Consider the following 13,951-nt stretch of genomic DNA (forward strand, 5'->3'; position numbering starts at 1 on the left):
ACTTCTTTAGTGGAGGCTGAGGTTAGAAAACAGGAACCTTAGAGGAGCTCAGTTTAGCAATGACTCCAATCTAGTGTTCTGGGTCTGTATTCCATAATGTTCTCAACATGAACCAAGTGCTCCCAACATTGCAGTCCCACCATGGAAATGGACTGCAGCTTTCACTCCATTTATCCATTCTCCCCATTGGGTTGGTGGGAGTGGAGAAAGGCTTGGCAATCTAAAGTCCAAATGATCAAGTCTAAGCTGGGTGGTGTATGTGTAACAGCCGTCACATGTGAGTTTAATCAGCCTCCAGGGCAGATTCCCAAACCTTTACCTTTATCTCACCACACAGCCTGCCAATTCAATTTAAACAATTGTAATGCACAAGTAATAATATAGTCTCATTATAAACAAAAAAATTGAACATTACAGATAAAGCAAAAGTATCCAACACACACACTTTGACCCCTCTTCAGAGTAAGGTTATCAGAGTAAGGTACATATAAGACTCAAATTGTGATCCTTGAGCTCCATTCCAGATCTAATCAGTCGGAAATGTTAGGAGTGGTACCTAGAACTTTTTAATAAGCCCTTCAGTAATGCCGATGCTCCCTTCAGTCTGACAACGGCCTAGTCCCTCGTTGAAGAGGAAATTAACTGCCCTTTGCATGAGTCCTCCATGCCTGGTCTCATGTATCCTTCCAGCCTCAACTCCCCAAACAATCCATCCTACTTTCATCGCCAAAGTGGACACACTCCTAACCCTGGCTCAGGCCCTTGCGGCCATCTTCCTCTTTAAACAGTTTATTTTAAGTGAGGAGGGCAGACAGATTCCTGCGTGTGCCCCAACCAGGATCCACCCAGCACTGCCCCCCCCTCCCCACCCTCGCCAACACTAGAACCAATAGAACCACTGGCTGCGGGAGGGGAAGAGAAGCAGATGGTCGCTTCTGTGTGACCTGACAGGGTGGAACTGCAGACATCTACAGGCTAGGGCGGACGCTCTATCCACTGAGCAAACCGGCCAGGGCCTCTGGCCATTTTCCTCTTTAAATGCTCTGGTTGGAGCACACAGGAAGTGCCACTCTAATAGTGCAGGACCGGGCGTTGCCCGGAAAGTGGGCAGCGAGGGGCGAGAGGTGGGTGGGGTCGAGCCTGGGGGAGGCTGGCAGCGGGGCCCACCCAGCTACCTCTGCTCAGGGCTCCTAGGCTTGGTCCCCTGAACCCGCTGCCTCCTCGATGCAGTCTGCTGCCTCCGGGTCGCAGTCCTCAGAGCGCAGCGGGTGTGTTGGGGTGGGTCCTCGTGGGCCGCCTAAGTTCGGGAGGCTGACTGCGGGGGACGGCCCTCGTGCACCCGGGACGCCGCTGAGCAGTGGGCTCTGCGCAGCCGGCACCGGCCGAGGCAACCTAGGGGTCGCCTCCACCTGCAGGTTTTGCTCGGGGTCCTCGCTCACGCTGCGGGCCGGAGGATGAAGAGAGTGAGCTTCCGCCCGTGTGTGGGGTGGGCTGGGTCTCCAGAGGGGGCGGGAGACAGTGCGTCATTGACGCCCAGAAGGTGGGCGGGGACTGGGGCCCGCGGGCTGGGTCATTCCTGCCTCTGCTAGAGGCGGCCACTCACTGAAGGGTAGAAGTGGAGCCCAGGAAGGAAGGCCGCAGCGACTCAGCCACCGTGGCCACAGTGTAGGGGGGCTGCGCTGAGCCTTCGTCCCAGTACACGTCCTTCTCGGCGGGAGGCAGGTTCTGGTACATATTGTCCACGGATAGGAGGGACACCTAGGGTGGGCAACAGGTTACAAATCTCCTGGCTCTGGCCAGGTGACTCGGTTAGAGCGTCCTCCCGATACACCAAGGTTGCAGGTTGGATCCCCCGTCAGGGCTCGTGAATGAATAAGTGGAACAACAAATCGATATTCCTCTCTCTCTCAAAAAATTAAAAAGCTCCTCTCCTCCACACCGGGGCTCTGCCTCTAGATCCCTGCTCACCTGCAAGTTGCGATCAATGAGCTGGTTGGTTTCAAAGTCATCATCATCCTCACCGAAAGGGTTGATAATCTGTTCAGCCACCTGCCAGTTGTAAAATAGTGTTTTGTCTCCTATTCTTTGTCCCCAAAGATGAGGTGGGTGCTGGGTCCATGTTCCTACAGAGCAGGCTGGCACAACCACCTGAAGTGCCCACCTTGAGCCAGCCAGCATAGAAGAAGAACTGCAGCAGAGTGGTGAGAGGCACATACATGTCCAGGTCCCCCAGCACTGGCTCTGACTGCTGGCCTGGCTCCAGAGGCTTCCGAGGTGTGGCAGCCCCTGCCTCTGGCTCCACAAACTGGCGGCCAACCAGGGACAGGGCAAAGAAGGAGTATACTGCTATAGTCACCACCTGGAGAAGGGAAGCCTGGCTGAATGGGGCAGGGGAAAATGCTGTCCCTATCCCTAAGGACATGTGGGGGGAGGGATCCAACAAGTAATGAAAACAGGTAGCTAAGTGTTTCACTGGAGAAAATGGGATCATCTTAGTGGGTGTCCAGGGAGGCTTTGAGGATGAGCCCTTGGTTGTTCAATGCCTCACTAGACTGAACTGCGCCAGGCAGGTACCATGTCTAACTCCCAGTGCCTCACACACAGCATAGGACATACAGTAGACGCTGGGACTGAGGAGATGAGAGGCAGTTACTTGGGTGTAGACGAGGGGGATGCTGATCCAGTCATAGTGAAACAGCATGCTGCACTTGGCTCGGTACTTGTTCAGCTCCTGGTAGAACAGCAGGAAGAGGAAGTCAGTAAAGGTGGGGCTGAAGAGGGGCGCCCAGCACAACCCAGGCCCGGGCCAGGTCTGGAGGCTCATTCTGCTCTCAGAGCTCTTATCCGGCTGGGGTGCCTGTGGCAGGAAGCAGTTTAGCAAAGTAATTGTGTGCACAGAGCTGGGAACCAGAATGTCTGAGTATGAATCCCAGCTTTCCTAATTAGTTGTGTGACTTGGACAAATTTCTTTTCTGCTCTGTGCCTCAGTTTCCTCATCTGTGAAAGGGGGTTGGTAATAATAGCGCCTGTCTCAAGGATTTTTAAGGGTTAAATGAGTTAATATAAGTATAGTGCTTCCAACAATGTGTGGTAAGTTGGCACCATGTATGTGTTAAGTCCTAAATTATTCGTTTACAAAGCCAGGGGAAGGAGAGCAGATGGGCCTGGTCCTCGGCTGACTCACTTCTAGGAGTAGGCAGAGGGTAATGTCATCATGGATTCGCCCATCCCTCCGGGCCTGGGCTGCCAGGTTGGTGAACCAGACACAGGGAACCCAGTACTTGTTGAAGTCAGATTTCAAGCTCTCAAACTTTTTTCTCTCTTCCTGAGACATGAAACCTGCAGAGATAAAGTGGGTGGGAAACAGACTCTGCCTCTAAAAGCTGGGGCCCTGCGGCGTGGGAGCTTTCCCTGGAGAGCAGACCTCCCCTCCCTGGAGGCACAGGAAACACCTGCATCCACCACGTGCTCCATGGTGGGGAAGCGCTTGAGCACCCGGGTGCTGACCGAGCGCAGCACTAGCACCGAGGCCAGGTTGGCATAGCGGACAAGGGTACGGCGCAGGAGGCGGCCGTGCTGGTCCCGGCCGTGCACGCTGGCCGAGATGACGCACATCAGCTGGTCTGGCAGCGGGATGCTTGTGTACTGGGCCCACCAGCGGTTCACCACCAGGGTCACGTAGAAACCTGGTTGCCACCAAGAATAGGAGGGTTGGGAAAGGAAGATGGAAGTTCTGGGAGTCAGCGTGCCCTGCCCGTCAGCCAGAGCACCTGGCCCAGGCCAGATTGAACCAAGGCAGAGGGAAGGACACATCGGCTCCCAGTGCCCTGCCTCACTGTCAGGAGGACAGTCGCTTCCTCTGGTTCCAGCCTGATGTGCTGGACCAAGATGGGAGGAAAGAGTGAACCCCCCTTGGGTAGAAAGGTGGTGGTTCAGGGCCAGGTAATGGTGAACTCTGAGCCCTGCTTCCTATGAGGGGGGGGATGGGCTATCATCTCTCGCCAGCTCCCCTCCAGTACCCATAGGTAGGTTATGCCAGCCAGCAGGTGGCTTGGATTTTGTTTTGAGTGAGGGTCCAGCAAGTGATAGGCAGGGTCCAGCCCCCTGGAAATCCTGGAGCCGGCACACAGCTGCTATGCTTTCTGAGCCCGCTCTGGTTGGTCTCCAGGCTGTGCTACTAGAGTAATTCTGACCCTCAGCACTATCAACCCAACCCAAAGGCCAGGAAAGACACTAAGGATGATACCAGGGAGAACAGAGGGAGCCTTACCCAGGACAAAGGACAAGGGGATGAGGTCTGCAGAGCGGTTACAATATCGGGCCACCTGAGCATACACACGCCTCTGCCCCTGGCTCAGCAGCAGCCTGGGGAAGGGCAGGGGTAGGCCTGGGTTAGAGGGAGGTGGGCAGCCTAGACCCCCGCAGACCAGCCCCGAGGCCTTACCCTCGCACCGGTAGGTGATGCTGAGCAGAGCATACAGGACAGTGAAGAGTAGGAATTCCTTGTAGAGGAGCTTGTAAATGCTTCCCCTCCAACGGAGAAGCAGCCCAGAGAAGCCTCCGAAGCGGGCCTCTGCCACTTTGAGGGTGTATGAAACTGTCATGGTGCTGGGGGCCTGGAGTAGGAGGTCACAAGAGCTGCCCCCAGAACTGTCCCTCTTTCCCAGCAAGCCTTCTCCTTTGCTTGCCTTCTCATCACCAAGCTTAGTCCCCCAGGCAACCTCCCTTCAACTCTGGTCATAAACACCCAGCCTTCACCCTGTGTCAGTAGACAAGGTGGGAGGAAGCTGCAGAGCAGACAAAGCACATTCCATCCCCTCTGGACCTCAGCGGTGCAGGGCTCACGCTAGCATGGGGTGGGACAAGGGCGGCCTGAGATCTAGGCCCTCGTGTACATGAGGCTTTCCCAGGCTCCTCTTCCGCTTACAGGGCTAGGAATGGCCAGATCCTGAACCACTGAAGCTTTAGTCCAGACCCACATTGTCCCCTGGCGTCTTGCTCTGGAAGCTGACAGCTGGTCTCCTGAGGCCCAGGGCATTCTCACCCCCACCCACACCTGCCTACCTGCTCTGAGCAGCAGCTTGTGTTGAGAAAGGAGAACTGGGTTGGCCTTCACCCCCCACACTCTTAAGTACCTCCTGGGTCCATTATGTTTGGACTGAGGTTATCATTGATGGATTGAGCATGTCATCCAGCTTCCCCTGGTCCTGGGAACTGGATATGTCTCCCTACCCCTGCAGGGCTGGGCTGGACATTGAGTGGCAGAAATGCCATCTGCATTGACGCCACAGCTCACACAGATGACACCATGTCCCTGAAGTCAGGATGACAGGGATTACTGTCCCACGCTGGTCCAGGTGAGAAAACAGATGTGTGATAAATTGTTACAATCATAACAGCTGCTGATCACAGAGCACTGACTAAGTGGCAGGCACTGAGCCAAAGGCACCACTACATCACCCTCTCATAGAATCCTCATTGCAACCCCATGAGGTAGGGATCATCCCCATTTCACAGATCACACAGCTGGGACGTGCTGGAGGCAGGATTCACAGCTAGAGTTGATGGACTTCAAAGGTTGAAATTGGCCCATCTGGGCCTAAACAAGGGCTCACACCCTGGGACCAGGATCCTGCCACCAGCCACACTGCACACTTCTAGTCCAGGCCCTGTGAGGGCCTAGCCAGCCCTTCGCCAGGCCCATTCCCATTCCCATTCCACAAGGCTGACAAGGTCACAGGTCTGGGAGTCGGGCCTAGAGCTGCAGACCCCTTCAGCTGCGTCCAGCAGCCTGACTCCTAAGAGGTGCCCAGGATCTTGAGTGGCATTTTTACTTGTGGGTTTCAATTTCTTTATCTTTCAAATAAAGGAAATAAGACCTGAGGCATGAGAGCTCAATTGTCCACCCAGTGCAAAGTCACCCCAAAAATCCAGGAGTGGTGCTCTCACTTCTGACCTGTCTTGGGGAGCTCCTTCCCCCACACTGTGAGCTGGGGCTCACCCACAAGTGTTTCCTAAAGAGAGGAAGCATGAAAGCAAAAGGCCAAGCTCAGGACCCTGGCCGGTTTGCTCAGTGGTAGAGCATCGGCCTGACGTGCAGGATTCCCGGGTTTGATTCTTGGCCAGGGCACACAGGAGAGGCGCCCATCTGCTTCTCCACCCCTCCCCCTCTCCTTCCTCTCTGTCTCTCTCTTCCCCTCCTGCAGTCAAGGCCCCATTGGAGCAAAGTTGGCCCGGGCGCTGAGGATGGCTCTATGTCCTCTGCCTCAGGCGCTGGAATGGCTCTGGTTGCAACAGAGTGATGCCCCAGATGGGCAGAGCATCGCCCCCTGGTGGGCGTGCCGGGTGGATCCCGGTCGGGCACATGCGGGAGTCTGTCTGACTGCCTCCCCGTTTCCAACTTCAGAAAAATACAAGAAAAAAAAAAAGGCCAAGCTCGGGAGCCAGACAAACCTGGGTTTAAATTCCAGCCCTCGGTAACCTGTACAAGTTACCTAATCTCTCTGAATCTCAGTTTCCTCCTCTGTAAAACATCGTCCTTGCAGGGCAACCTAGTATTCAAAGAAATGATGCCCAGATAGAGCCTGGAGCACTGCAGGCATTTAGCTCAGGCCATGAAAAGCCAAACCTGCTCTCATTGGTGTCTACCTGCTGGTCTACTATTGCATCCCAGAACCAGACAAACCTGGAGCGATGAAGAGAGAAATTTCCCCTGATGCCTCGCCTGCCTATCCCCAAGCCAGACAGCACCAGGACCTGGTTTTTAAGCTGGATGCACAAGGCCCTCTGAGATGCCCCCATTTCACTTTCATCCCGCATCACCAGCCTCTGGCCCAGCTCCTTTCCCCTGTTCCTTCACAATCCAGCTCAGAGCTCCCGTCGGAAGCCTTCCATGATCTTCCCTCGGGTCACTCCTCAAAACCCTCTAGGTTTCTTCTGGCCTCTCATAGCTGGTTATCATTACTGGTCTGTGAGCTGTCTACGGGAAGCTCTCCCCTCCAGCCCATGAGACTCTTTTTTTTTTTTTTTTTCATTTTTCCGAAGCTGGAAATGGGGAGGCAGTCAGACAGACTCCCGGATGCACCCGACTGGGATCCACCTGGCACGCCCACCAGGGGGCAATGCTCTGCCCATCTGGGGCCTCGCTCTGTTGCGACCAGAGCCACTCTAGCACCTGAGGCAGAGGCCATAGAGCCATCCCCAGCACCCGGGCCATCTTTGCTCCAATGGAGCCTCGCTGCGGGAGGGGAAGAGAGAGACAGAGAGGAAGGAGAGGGGGAGGGTGGAGAAGCAAATGGGCGCCTCTCCTGTGTGCCCTGGCCGGGAATCGAACCCGAGACTCCTGCACGCCAGGCCGATGCTCTACCGCTGAGCCAACCGGCCAGGGTCCCATGAGACTCTTGAGGACAGGATTGGATCTGATTCATCTTGGTAAACCTGGAGAAGACTTGAACCCAGGCAGGCTTTTCCTTTCTTTTTTATTTTTGTCCCTTTTAACCTGAAAGACATCTGGTCCCCTTCCTTTTTCATAAACGACTTCTTGGACGAGCAAGGTCTAGAAACCTGCTCACAGCCTGATGAGTTATGTTCTCCTTTCAGGGCCCAGGTGAACTGTCAATGTGAGGAGAGAACGGGACTGTGTGTATGTGTGTCCGTCTTAGAGGTCTGGAAGGTCCAGGAGGGACTGGGGAAGATGAGACACCAGCGTTGGGGCCTCTGGCCATCCTGGCCGTGCAGCCCTTTCCCCAGCTCTGATCTGTGGCTTTCCTACAGCATTCTGAACTGCTTACCACTTTAAAAAAATTTTTTTTCTTTTTAATTTATGGATTTTAGTGAGCAAAGAAGGGAAAGAAAGAGACAGGTAACATGGATCTGTTCCTGTGTGTGCCGGGACTGGGCATTGAACTGGCAACCTCTGCGCTTTGGGAGTATCCTACCAACCAAGCTATCTGGCTGAGGCTGCTTACCACTCAAAGAGCTTCTTGTACCTGGGAAGCCGGGCTCCGGGCCTGGAGGAGCTCAGGCCTCGAGGGCCCGGGGGCATCTCTCTGACAGTGGTCCTTGAGGGCAGCCTAGCGGGCTGCATTTCAGTCCACCCAATCTACAGCTGTGGCCCTCACGCTTCTGCCTGTTACTAAGGTGACCAATCATCCTCCTTTAGAGAGGACAGTCCTTCTTTTGTAAGTTCCACCCTCCGTGGAAAAGTGTCCTCCTACATGTCCTCCTTTTTGATATTGGAAGACTTATCTGTAAATGTTCATATTCGATCAATGCAGAATCGATCCATTGCGTGTGATGTGACGTATTTGTATCTAAATGAGTACTTTTTTCTTACAATTATTATTAAAAATTAGAAGGCATGTAAGCATAATTACAATATAAAATATTACAAATGTTTTTATTATGCTTTTATCATATTATAGTGTACTATTGTTGCAATGAATAAAAAGGTTTTTTTTTTAATTTATGGTATTGTTTTCTTCAATTTATTTATGTCCTCCTTTTCATTGTAAAAAAGTTGGATTACTTGCCTGACCAGGCGATGGTGCAGTGAATAGAGCATCGGACTGGGATGCAGAGGACCCAGGTTCAAGACCTCGAGGTCGCCAGCTTTAGCGCGGTCTCATCTGGTTTGAGCAAAGCTCACCAGCTTGGACCCAAGGTCGCTGGCTTGAGCAAGGGGTTTCTCGGTCTGCTGTTGCCCCATGGTCAAGGTACATGAGAAAGCAATCAATGAACAACTAAGGTCTCGCAACGAAAAACTGATGATTGATGCTTCTCATCTCTCTCCATTCCTGTCTGTCCCTGTCTATCTCTCTCTCTGACTCTCTCTGTCTCTGTAAAAAAAAAAAAAAAAAAAGTTGGTTACTTTACTGTTACCAACTCTGGATCTCTGGGCTGTGAATTTCCCACAGAGCCACCAATAAGGGCAAAGGACCTGAAGCCTTTACCAGAGGAAGGGATTGGTCCCCAGGCCCCTCCTCAGTCTGCTTATCTTCCTTCCCTATTGCTGACAGGTCCCTTTGTTTTATGGTCCACGAGAGGGAACCGCTCCAGCTGTAAATCATCTGGTCCACCCTTCTCTATCATCCTCTTGCCCTTGGTTCTCCTCTTGCCCAGCTCCCTCCCTCTGGTCCTAACCACTGGTGCCCTTCTCTCCTCCTCACAGTCAAGAGCTGGATTTATGGCTTGGCAGTTTACAGCATGGAGTCTGGAGCCAGACTGGTCATAGTTTCAAATCCAGACTCCACCATAAACTACCTTTGTGACCTTGGGCAAGTCATTTAACCTCTTTGCTCAATTTCCCCCATGGAGAAATGGGAATGATAATACCTATCTCATAGAGTTTTTCTGAATATTAAATGAATTAATATTTATAAAGTGTTCAGAACAGCAAAGCACATGGTAAGTATGAAATGCTACTGGAGCAGTGGTGGGATTCAGCCAGTTTGCAGGGCAGAACCAATATCTAATTTTTTGTTGAGCTTGGCGAACTGTTTTTTTTTTTTAATAAATAAATTTTTATTAATTTTAATAGGTGACATCAATAAAGCAGGGTACATATATTCAAAGAAAACATGTCCAGGTTATCTTGTCATTCAATTCTGTTGCATACCCATCACCCAAAGTCAGATTGTCCTCCGTCACCTTCTATCTAGTTTTCTTTGTGCCCCTCCCCCTCCCCTCCCCTTGTCCCTCCTTCCCTCTCCCCGCCCCCCCCCCCCCCCCCCCCCGTAACCACCACTCTCTTGTCCATGTCTCTTAGTCTCATTTTTATGTCCCACCAATGTATGGAATCCTGCAGTTCTTGTTTTTTTCTGATTTACTTATTTCACTCCGTATAATGTTATCAAGATCCCACCATTTTGTTGTAAGTGATCTGATATCATCATTTCTTATGGCTGAATAGTATACCATGGTGTATATGTGCCACATCTTCTTTATCCAGTCTTCTAATTTTTTTTTACAGTGATTAAAGCCTTTAAGCAAACTCTTGGCCAATACAGCAAGAATCCATAAAAGAGTAGTGTCCTTAACATGTTCACCAAGTCCAAGTTGGCCCCAAACCATGCCAAATCCCTGAAAAATGCAACCCAACCCCAGTTCAGTCTGTTAGGAGCTGTCACAGGGAGCAGGAGTCCAGGAAAAGTCCACCTCCAGGAAAAGCCTGCATGGCACTGGAATTGTTGTCACAATTCTATACTTTGCAGCTCACGTCCAAGGCCCAATGACTGCTGCTTCTAGCTGGTGATGATTCAGGTAGACTGGAAAAGTCATCTGCAGCATGCGTGGAGATGGAGCTTCTGTTCTCCTCTGCCAGTCTCAGTGTGGCTTCTTCAGTGTTCCTTGGTTGAAGAGTCCTCTTAGTATAGTCCAAAGTTGGTTTTTCCAGAAGATAGTTCTTAAAATTATTTTGTAATCCACTTTGGTTCTGGGAGGTGGATGTTGGTACGTCTGCCTACTCCAGCGCCATCTTGTCTTCTCTCTGCGAACTTGTTTTTAAAACAGTACTTGTGGCCCTGGCCGGTTGGCTCAGTGGTAGAGCCGCGGCCTGGCGTGCAGAAGTCCCGGGTTCGATTCCCAGCCAGGGCACACAGGAGAAGCGCCCATGTGCTTCTCCACCCCTCCCCCTCTCCTTCCTCTCTGTCTCTCTCTTCCCCTCCCGCAGCGAGGCTCCATTGGAGCAAAGATGGCCCGGGTGCTGGGGATGGCTCCTTGGCCTCTGCCCCAGGCGCTAGAGTGGCTCTGGTTGCAACAGAGCGACGCCCCGGAGGGGCAAAGCATTGCCCCCTGGTGGGCATGCCGGGTGGATCCCGGTGGGGCGCATGCGGGAGTCTGTCTGTCTCTCCCCGTTTCCAGCTTCAGAAAACAAACAAACAAACAAACAAACAAACAAACAAAACAGTACTTGTAATCAGGGTTGCCTGACCAGGCGGTGGCGCAGTGGATAGAGCATTGGACTGGGATGCGGAGGACCGAGGTTCGAGACCCCGAGGTTGCCAGCTTGAGTGTGGGCTCGTCTGGTTTGAGCAAAGCTCACTAGTTTGGACCCAAAGTCGCTGACTCGAGCAAGGGGTTTACTCAGTCTGCTAAAGGCCCACGGTCAAGGCACATATGAGAAAGTAATCAATGAACAACTAAGGTTTAACAATAAAAAACTGATGATTGATGCTTCTCATCTCTCTCCAACCATTCCTGTCTGTCTGTCCCTATCTATCCCTCTCTCTCTCTCTCTATCTCTGTAAATAAATAAATAAATAAATAAAAGTAATCAGGGTTCTCTCTAAGGTAGGTGCCTGGGTAGCCGTCCAATGTGAAAATCACAAATTTACATTCTTTACTTTTTTAGTGTTCATCTGTGCAACAGCGTATTCTAAGTACATGTAGTAATGTTCATTCTGTCCATACGTGAAAAAAAATTGATGGAACTAAGCTTGTAATATTTATTTATTTATTTCATAAAACTCATTATACTTTTATCTTAAGATTTTATTTATTGCCGGTTGGCTCAGCGGTAGAGCGTTGGCCTGGTGTGTGGAAGTCCCGGGTTCGATTCCCAGCCAGGGCATGCAAGAGAGGCGCCCATCTGCTTCTCCACTCTTCCTCCTCTCCTTTCTATCTCTCTCTTCCCCTCCCGCAGCCAAGGTTCCACTGGAGCAAAGTTGGCCCCGGCACTGAGGATTGCTCAATGGCCTCTGCCTCAGGTGCCAGAATGGCTCCGGTCTCAATGGAGCAACGCCCCAGATGGGTAGAACATCGCCCCCTAGTGGGCATGTTGGGTGGATCCCAAATTGATGCATGTGGGAGTCTGTCTGTCTGCCTCCCCACTTCTCATTTCAGAAAAATACAAAAAAAAAAGAAAGAAAAGATTTTATTTATTGATTTTACAGAGATAAGGGATTGGGGGAGTGAGAAGTATCACTCATAGTTGCTCCACTTTATTTATTTATTTATTTTTAAAAATTTTTTACAGAGACAGAGAGTGAGTCAGAGAGAGGGATAGACAGGGACAGACAGACAGGAACAGAGAGAGATGAGAAGCATCAATCATTAGTTTTTCATTGCGCGTTGCAACACCTTAGTTGTTCATTGATTGCTTTCTCATATGTGCCTTGACCGCGGGCCTTCAGCAGACCGAGTAACCCCTTGCTGGAGCCAGCGACTTTGGGTTCAAGCTGGCGGGCTTTTCCTCAAACCAGATGAGCCCGCACTCAAGCTGGCGACCTTGGGGTCTCGAACCCGGGTCCTCTGCATCACAGTCCGACGCTCTATCCACTGCGCCACCGCCTGGTCAGGCGCTCCACTTTAGTTGTTCATTGCTTGCTTGTTGTATGTGCCTTGACCTGGCAAGCCCAGGGTTTCAAACCAGCAACCTCAGCATTCCAGATTGATGCTTTATCCACTGCAGCACCACAGGTCAGGCTCATTATACTTTTGATGAAATACTACATTCTAATTCCCTCGCGTTTGTTACTTCAGTAAACAAATATATAACATAAAAAGTGCCAAACAACCAGGGGGTGGACAATTTGTATTGTTTTTAGTCAGGTATTATTTAACATTTTTTCATTAATATTTTAAAACTCTTTCTTATATTCTAGTTTTGTGTACCTTTTTAATTGTTCTTATTTAAGTCTTAAATGCATGAAATAATAAACTACCTTTCAGTATATCGTTTTTTTATAGTACTTAAAACAGTCATCAGGGCAGAGAACTGGTTGTTAAATTATTGGAACCTCACCCCTGTACTGTCGCTATTAGCATCTCTCTTCTCTCTGGCCCAGCTTTAGCGCTTCTACCTCTACACCCAGCAAGGACCACCTGAGGCCTCTTTATTGCTGAATCCAATAGCCCTTTCTGAGTTCCAGCCTTACTTGGCATCGCTCATTCTTGAAAGACTCCCGTAGCTTCTGTAACCTGACACTGTCAAGAGATTCTTGCCTCTGAGCTGCTGAATTGGCAAAGAGTGTGGGCATATGCTCACTAGGGGCAACGGACTGACGACATCCCCTGGGGATGGAGATCCAGAGAGCTCAGAAAAACCTCAGAGGGGGCAGAGGTTGTGAGAGTCTTGCGGGGAGGAGAAAGGGCACTGGTAAGAAAGACATGGAACACGGAGTAGTGTCATAAGACAGATGCAAGGACAGAACAAATGACCCCTAGAAAAGTCAGGCAAAGGTATATAGTGGAGCCAGACATCTTAGGTTCACCTCTTGGCTCTGCCTCTTGGTAGTTATATGCACTCTTGGGCAAGAAGCTTAACCCCTTGACCCTAGAAATCACTTACTCTACCCTAAGAGGCTTATGTCCTCCCCCCCACCCTTTTCCTATTAAGAGGATATTTAAATCTGAATTCTAAGGCACATGGGAGAATTACTTGTTTTCCTTGGATATATTCCATGCATACATAAGTTATACATGTTAATAAACTTCTCTTTGTTTTTATTTTGTTAATTTGTCTCCAGAACTGAGGAAATAAATGTCTGTTGTTAAAGCCACCTAGTCTATGGTATTTTAATATGGCAACATTAGGAAGCTAATACAAATACATTTTATTTTCCAAAATAGACTTGCAATACCAAATACAGGTATGCCTTTTCAAACTATACATGCCTCAGCCCCATTTCCCCTGTGGATTTGTTCCTTCTGGCCCCAATAGTACTGTATTCCCCATGGAAGACTGTTGATCCGTAGAATATAGACCAAGTTCCTGAGTCTGGCACTGAAGGTCTTCTCGCCCTTTCTCATCTCCCACTCCCCCTCATCTGAGTTACTAGGATTTTGCCATATCTCAAGCTGTTTTGGTTCACTCTTCAGTGGCTGTGAAGGGCAAGGTTAGAGAGTAGCGCCTTGTGGGCCCAATGAGGGAGTAGGTGGGCTGGCTATAGGAAGGAAGATGAAACTGCGATGCAAGGTGCTATAGCAATAATCCAACCAGAGAGACTGTGAC

At 50.6% G+C, this 13,951-nt stretch overlaps 1 protein-coding gene across 2 annotated transcripts in view; it reads right to left on the reverse strand.

Moving 5' to 3' along the window:
• Positions 1-4,830, reverse strand: part of BEST4 (bestrophin 4) — a 38,215-nt gene extending 33,385 nt beyond the window's left edge. Inside the window, exons 1-9 of one of the 2 annotated variants that reach the window (XM_066376158.1) lie at positions 4,453-4,819; positions 4,271-4,365; positions 3,453-3,686; positions 3,185-3,339; positions 2,654-2,731; positions 2,162-2,359; positions 1,969-2,049; positions 1,604-1,758; positions 1,176-1,440 (exon numbers count right to left, since the gene is read on the reverse strand). In XM_066376158.1, the coding sequence (XP_066232255.1) occupies positions 1,191-1,440; positions 1,604-1,758; positions 1,969-2,049; positions 2,162-2,359; positions 2,654-2,731; positions 3,185-3,339; positions 3,453-3,686; positions 4,271-4,365; positions 4,453-4,604 (1,398 nt within the window). In that variant the 5' untranslated portion in view covers positions 4,605-4,819 and the 3' untranslated portion in view covers positions 1,176-1,190. Of the gene's footprint in view, positions 1-597; positions 1,441-1,603; positions 1,759-1,968; positions 2,050-2,161; positions 2,360-2,653; positions 2,732-3,184; positions 3,340-3,452; positions 3,687-4,270; positions 4,366-4,452 lie in introns of those variants that run through there. The other variant, XM_066376159.1, reaches the window with a different exon arrangement.
• Positions 4,831-13,951: the final 9,121 nt, after the last annotated feature.

The sequence above is a fragment of the Saccopteryx leptura genome, chromosome 3 (assembly GCF_036850995.1).
Source record: "Saccopteryx leptura isolate mSacLep1 chromosome 3, mSacLep1_pri_phased_curated, whole genome shotgun sequence".
In the NCBI taxonomy this organism is placed as follows: domain Eukaryota; kingdom Metazoa; phylum Chordata; class Mammalia; order Chiroptera; family Emballonuridae; genus Saccopteryx; species Saccopteryx leptura.